This window comes from Aplysia californica, unplaced genomic scaffold (assembly GCF_000002075.1).
Source record: "Aplysia californica isolate F4 #8 unplaced genomic scaffold, AplCal3.0 scaffold00074, whole genome shotgun sequence".
NCBI lineage: Eukaryota > Metazoa > Mollusca > Gastropoda > Aplysiida > Aplysiidae > Aplysia > Aplysia californica.
The window spans coordinates 691,815-699,641 of record NW_004797344.1 but is presented as its reverse complement, the minus strand read 5'-3'; the positions used below and the strand labels follow the sequence as shown (position 1 = coordinate 699,641).

General features: G+C 37.0%; 1 protein-coding gene across 1 annotated transcript in view; it reads right to left on the bottom strand.

Moving 5' to 3' along the window:
• LOC101857705 (sideroflexin-5) overlaps positions 1-7,827 on the bottom strand; it is a gene marked incomplete in the record, with an annotated part of 51,269 nt that overhangs the window by 16,920 nt on the left and 26,522 nt on the right. Inside the window, 6 exon segments of the mRNA XM_013080088.2 lie at positions 2,687-2,804; positions 4,735-4,820; positions 5,768-5,883; positions 6,291-6,381; positions 6,884-6,949; positions 7,385-7,495. Of these exon segments, the coding sequence (XP_012935542.1) occupies positions 2,687-2,804; positions 4,735-4,820; positions 5,768-5,883; positions 6,291-6,381; positions 6,884-6,949; positions 7,385-7,495 (588 nt within the window).

The following is a 7,827-nucleotide window of genomic DNA, read 5'->3' as shown; positions in this document are numbered from 1 at the left end:
GTGCGCGCGAGTGAGAGTATTTTACACAAATAGGTAGCATAAGTGCCGAAGATTAGAGGAGTTACTAAAGAGTAACAAACAAATCTAAAAGAATCAAGAGAGATTAGGACGATAGACATTTGAAAAGAGAGAAAGAACAAATCACACCAGAGCACCCGCCAACCACTCACCATTTCCTTGTCCTTTTCATAATGTCAACGTGTGTAGTACCAAAGGAAAAAGTTTGAAATGAGACGTAATTGTTTGTCTCGATTGAGTAAAAAATTGCACATCAACACTTGTTTGTTTTATTTGCTTTCGTAAGTTTTACGGCACTTGCAAAACAAGTAGGTCATATAGTACCGAAGATTGGAGGCGTTACTGTGTTACAAGAGAGTGACAAACAAAAGAGGAGGAGAGATAACGACGATTAATGTGTAATAGGAAAGAAGGAGCAAACCATATCAGAACACCTGCGAACCAACCACATACAGCAAGGCTAGCCATGAAAGTAGTGAACTCTTTGTATTCGGCGGGCCAGTTCAGCTGGCAGACAGCATCGCTGTAATATTTACAGTCATAGCAGAAAATTCATGAAACCCCAGCAATTAATCTTTTCTTCAATAAAATAGAATATTCATTGCAAAGATCATTCATTTCTCCCCAGTTTGGAGTTTATTTAAATCAAACAACTTACATTAATTACATTGGAGCAGAGTACATTGTAACAGGGAACTTTGGGATGCTGAAAAATTGGATGACAACATTGACTGCTTCCACATGCTAAGATTTTAATCTATGATACATTTACTGCCCAGGTACCAGCTACAAGTATCAGAAGTTCCGTTAGAGTCTTTTCATCTTTACAAGACCACATTGACATCCCCTGTAAAGCCAGGAGACGTGAAAGAAAACTAACTTTGTTTGTTTCAGTTAGAGTATTACGGCACTTGCAACAGAATTAGGTCTTATATAAATGCCGAAGATTAGAGGTGTTCCAAAAGAGTAACTAACACAAAATAGGAGGAAAAGGGATAAGGACAATAGATGGCTGATAGAAAAGAAGGAGCAAACTACACCAGAGTATCCACCAACCACTCACGTAAATGCAATGAGCTCCTAACAGAATGGACTACAAATATTCCCTTAATTTAACGCAACTGCTTTCACTTTGTATTTTGTTTTGTGTTTCATATGAGTTTTACGGCACTTGCAACACAATAAGGTCACATAAGTGCCGAAGATTAGAGGTGTTACAAGGGAGTAACAAACGCAAAAAAAGGAGGGGAGATAAAGGTGATAGATTTGATAGGAAAGAGGGAGCAAACCACATAAGAGCACCCACCAACCACCCACACTTCGTATTTGAAGTGTGCGCGAGTGTGTGTGTGTGTGAGAGGGAGAGAGAGAGGGGGGAGAGAGACAGAGAGAGAGAGAGAGAGAGAGAGAGAGAGAGAGAGAGAGAGAGAGAGAGAGAGAGAGAGAGAGAGAGAGAAATATACATCAGAAAAGTGTGTTCAATTACAAGGGCAATAACTCGTTTTTAAAAAAGATGAAAATAGTTGTCAGTAATCGGTGGGTGCTTTCCCCTATAAATATTTGTGGAGTTCAAGAACCCAATGAACAAATCAACAGCTTGGTTCAAGACTCCTGCACTCTCCTTTTTTATTTCTTTGTTTGTTCTAATAAGGGAGGCACATCAACACAATAACGGCTATTTTTAGATTCCAGCAATGTCATTGTCAAAGATTTCCACGACTCATCCAAAAAATCAACCCCATAACATCCTTGATTAAAATTTAGGGCAGTTTGTATCCTTGCGAGCAGTGATTAAAGTGCATGGCGACACTGACTTCGTAAAGGAAGGGAGTCTTCATGCAAACATACCCTCCCACACTTCGCGAGCAAAGCCAAGTCAATTTTGTGAACTTTCTAGTTCTAACTGACCATGGATTTGCTAATAAAAAGTTTTAAAGACACTGAAACAGTTTAATTAAACTGCTTTTTTGATATTGCACTTTGTGAAGTAATAGTGTTGTTGAAGGTTTCGGAGGCAACACTTTACCAGCCAATACAGGGATGTAAAATTGATGCATAAAACTGATGTTCGTTTGTATCAACTCATTTTTATTATCTTTTTTAAAGCCTGGAGCTTGGACTTAATAGCTTTCCATTCCTAATATGCCGTTACAATGTCAAAGAGAAGATGAAAACATTGAAAACAACCAAAAAAAATTATTTTTTAAACTTGTTCCCTGCAGAGATACTTAGCTGACACAAAGGCATTTCTGATATCATTGACTCGTCTGACTTCTCCCTTCTCAACAAAGTCTTTATTTCTTTCTGCCACAAACGCTGAAAGCACACACACACACAGAACCATCTCTGCAACATCTGTATACACCAGCTTATCCTTTAGCACGACACATTTTTGCAGTTTGTGTGAAAGAGGAATGTATCTGTGAGTTCATCAAATGAAATGTTTGCTAGTGCAAAACTGGTGGAGCAATGATAAAGTGGGAAGACTATCTTGCATAATTTCTACTCCCCTGAAACATTCTTTTGGTCACTTAAAAAAACAACCCCACAATGAGAAGATCGAGTGAACGTTTCTCTTTACATTGAAAAGGGAAATCCGAGAATCCAAGATTTATGGACATCTTTTGAGGTGAAAACAATTGGAATTAGAACAAAACAAACTACTCACCTCTGAATATTGTGGGAACATGGCAATGGCAACTGGCAAGGCGAAGGCAAAAGCCAGGGAGCACACAAGAGCATTTACAGGCAAATGCAATCTTGGATACTTTTTCAGGAACTTTCTCCTGCAAGACAATATTGAAGGGGGGACTTTACTTAGACAAATACACAGTACTGATACTAAAGAATGTTAAGGCTATGAGATATTTAAAAAGTCAGATCTAAAATCTATTGCAAAATTCATTCTTGTGCGTGAACGTGAGTGTGTGTGTACAATGTTTCAACACTAAACAGTAAAAGCTAAAGCACCCTAGAAAGGGTATAAATATTTTACCTACATTGTTAAAAGAGGGGCCATTCTGACTGTGCGCCTCCAAAGAGAGAGATAGAGATATTAGACAGAAAACAGCAATCTTCATCTGGGAACCCGGTAATTGGGAGCATTATTTCCATTCAAGTCCAGTTCTTCCAAAATCTTAAATAGTTCATTGTGCCTAACATTATTAAAAACCTTTAAATAATTAATAAAGTATAAATATAAAATTAGATTTGAATCCACAGGGTACGAGATCAAGGGGACAGCCACATAGAGTCCAAAGTGGAGCCGAAGAGAATTATGTACAAAAAGGTGGGAAGACAAGGAATACCAAAAGGAAGGAGGAATGTGTTTGTTCGCGGTCAGATGAATAATAATAATAATAATAGATAGCATTTGTATAGCGCATATCCCCGCTCAACAGCAGGCTCTATGCGCTTTACACTATATTATTACCCCAGCAGACCATAGAACACTCCGAAACATTCTCAGCTTCCCGGGAAGCATACAGTGCGAGCAGCCGATTAAGCGCTCAAACACTAACAAACTGACAAGATCTTTCGCTGTCCATAGCCGGGTACCCATTCCCACCTGGGTGAAGTGAGGAAAATTCGTGTAAAGTGCCTTTCCCAAGGACACAACGTCGGGCCCTTGACGGGATTCGAACCCACGACCTTACGGTTGCGAGTCCGAGAGCCTAACCACTAGGCCACCGACGCCAGATGAAGGGCAAGCACCCTGACGAAGGGCAAGAAAGGCAGTGATAGTGATAATGATGATGTTTGTTTTAGTAAGTGTATTGTGGAACTTGCAACACAATAAGGTCATATAAGTGCCGAAGATTAGAGATGCTACAAGAGAGTAACAAACACAAAAAAAGCAAGGAGGGGAGATAAAGACGACAGATGTTTGATAGGAAAAAAGAGGCAAACCACACCAGAGCACCTGCCAACAACCCACTGATGATGATGAATATAATTTTTTTCCGTGCTACAATATATCTTTCCATGAACTTTGATAAGATGAATCTGTTATTATGGGTACAAAGCCATATTGTGATCTAGATATCGCTGCTCTTACACTTTTCCTCATTCTTTCCTCAAGGTAAATTTTTTTTAAAATGACATAAAGATTATGTTCTACGCAACTCACACTCTGTGGAACCTGGTGAACAAAGCAAAGATATAAAAACTGTTCGAATCAAATCTTCTGCGACCACATCACTGTGACAGATATTATATTACAGCTTATTTTGTTAATTTACTTACCTATTCTTTGAATCAAGTAATCACTATAACAGGAACACTTTCTGGCCCTGTAGCTTTTCCTTGTTTTTCATTTTCAAAATGGCAGCTATTTCTTTTCTTTTAACATTGGTGGTTCATTCATTTATTTCTTTATTTCAGTTTTTCCCTAAGTCACCTTTAAAAAGTTCTTCTCTGTCTTCTGATCATCTAATCAAAATTTTCTCTTTGTCCATTTAAATATTACTAAATTTTAAAAATTTTAATACAAGTTTCATGGTACTTGCAACACAAAGGTCATATAAGTGCTGAAGACTAGTCACTAGAGAGTAACATACACAAAAAGGAGGAGAGATAAAGACAGATATTTGATAGGAATGAGGTAGTACACCACACAAGAGCACAAGTCAACCAACCACAACTAAATCTTAAGTATCCCCAAGTCAGACAGGATACACAACTGCAAATAAGTACGTTGACTTTTCTTCCACTTACTTCTCTAAAAACGACATAACCACTGGAGGAATGAGCAAAATGGGAGCTGGAAGGAACATTCTTGTGATAGCAGTCTCCGTCAATGCCTGGGAAAAAGCAAGAAATTTTGATTTAGTTTTAGTTTCAGAAAGCGTTTTATGGCACTTGCAATACAGTAAGGTCATATAAGTGCTAAAGATTAGAGGTGTTACAAAAGAGCAACAAACACAAAAAAAAGAAGAAATAGAAATCAGGATGACAGACGTTTGATAGGAAAGAAGGAACAAACCACACCCGAGTACCCATCAATCACCCAGAAAGTTTGGTTAAAACAAGGATAAACAGTTATTGCTATGAAGAAAATCCATAAATACTGATATGTTAACCTTTCCAACAAATTTCATGTATTAGTACTTATTGCAGAACAACTTTACAACAGGTTTTAAGTAACCAGGAGCAATGACTTCATGGGACAATCATACTGCAAAAGCAAACATAATAGCTGCTGTTCTTGTTTACTCTTCGTGCAAAACTGGAAAATGAAGTGTATGAGCAAATCTTTAGACTACTGTTGCATCTTTTACAATACAAAAGAACTGATAATATTAATGTAAAAAAAAAAATTAGTCCACTTTCAAAAAATTTTAAAAATTAAATCTACATCTCTACACATTGTATTCCTCATACCCTTTCAGCAACAAAGGGAGTGAGCTTTGTCATCATAAAACTAACACTGTTTCTACCATACAGCACCCATCCTTCTTTTAGCTGGGAGCTAAGATGTGCATCTTGGTAACAAAAACCTCATGTAAAAAAATGAAATTATGGAAAAATATAAACTATTTGACAATTATTTCTGATTAGATAATGAATGAGGAAGCAGAGCTAATGCGAGTACCTTAGAAATAGGCACTGCCACTAGTCTGAAAAGTTTCTCTTCCCCCTGATTTCGTTAATTATAAAAAAACATGTCCCCCCTGTATCCTCAAAATTTTTGAGGAAGCAAATTACATTGAGAAAATTATCTAATAACTAATAATATGCAGCCATTTACCTTTTTAGCTGCAACTTTTGAGGTGCCTATGATATTATTGGACTTGTCCAACACTTCAATGCCTTCAGACAGCTCACTGTTCCTCATCAGCAAAACGTTGCATGAACTGGCAATGGCTGAAAGTAACATTAATAAGTTATGTAAATATATTGAGAAGGCAAATGCAAAGTAAATCTTTACATTTGAAGAGACAGCAAAAAAAAAAACAAATCAGAACCAATTTTTTTCTAGATAGTTGTGTATTCACAGTAAAATGAATCTGAGCGGAAGTCATTTTTTTTCAACTATGGTTTCCATTCGAGTTCTTTCCTTAACTAGTAGATAAGAAAATAGGGTAATTGGTAATGCACATCAAAATTTTCCACACATGTCTACAGCTCTGTAAAAAGCAGTTTACACATCATCAAAGGGTTGATAGATTTATCTGTGCCTTGAAATCTCAAAATCATATAAAGAGAGTAGTAACAATGCTTTTGAAATCATGGAACAATGCTCACAAATAAAAAATAGAAAATTATCATACCGACGGCAGGAAAAGGCACAAAACGTTGTATCAACATTCTGGTGGTGTGTCTGAATGCGCTTGCTCGCTTTACAAGCACATTGAGCCCAACCTACAATACAAAAAAGACAATTTCCCACAGTGTGAGAACCACAGTCATTAGACATAAAAAAACCTTTTAACTAGTGGTTCAACTATTGTAAATTAATTATATATGTCACAATAATTCAGAATTTAATGAACATAATAACAAGAACATTTAGATTTCAAATAAAGGGACCAGCCTTCTCGTAACTCACCATGGCAACTGAAAACTATAATTTTGAAATACAGGTAGGTATTGTTCATAATAACAATGACAAAAATGTATCCATTTCTCAGCGCAAAACATGTTACGGTCACGTTAAATCTCTAATGAACACTTCTTTAACATCAACCCCCTCCCCCATTCTCTCTGTCTTGCATTTCACCATTCTTATCTCAACCCGTTTAATCACCAACTAACAAGAAAGCATTGATAACATCTCACACCTAAAACCATAGACAAATTATGCAAAATAGAACTCAAATCATTCAGATAAGACGCAGGTTTAAAAAAAAAAGGAAGATCCTACCGCAATTGAAACTGCAGTGCCGACAGCCCCGACATAGCCAATAAGAAACCGCTTCAGAGGAGTTGGCTGTGAGCAAAAAAAAAAAAAAGAAAAAAAGAGGCATATAAACATTAAAACACAGAAATCAAGCATCTCACTGGACCAAGACATTGAAGTGTGAGACAAGAATCTTGGGGTGGGGGGACGGGGGGGAAGGGGCATGGGGGAAGGATAAGTTCAACTTTTCACTTTTCCTGAAATGCTTATTTTCTGTTCAAATTCAAATCCAGAGTCTTATCAAGTTACATACTAAAATTATCCACACAGTGTCAGTCTAGTAGGGCACTTAACTTGACCAACAGAAGAAAAAGAAAGCGTTTAATTTTGTTTTCCATTAGGTATACAAAACAAACAACATCAATTCAGTCTTGAACGTAAACCTACCTACATGAATACATGAAAAAGATTATACAATTAAAAATAAATTGACAGTTTAAAGTAGAAAGCTAAAAAAGCACTGACCTTTGTTGCATTTCTATTTGAATAGTTGACACAAGCATTGTGGCTCTGGTTCAACCACTGCCAGAAGATAATGCTTGCCATGCTTGGATTGGGAAGCAAAAGTCCAACCACCTGAAGAAATTAGAGTAAAATAGAGAGATCCATCACTCCAAATTCATATTAATTTTCAGGTAACCAGACCAAACATACCCCTTTCTTATACTGCTTCAGTAAGAGTTTTTTCGGCACTTGCAACACAATGACCAAAGATTTTGAACGTTCTAACCAAGGTAAGCGTTAGCCAAAAAGAAAATGGTAGCCACAGGGGAGGTGAACAGAGTAATATTAATTCACTTTTTAAATACCTTTACTTATTAGAGTACGGGAGAAAAGGCACCCATGGATAAGTAATTGATGGTCTTATCACGTTCATTTTACTATTTTACTGTCAGGATTGTTGGGTT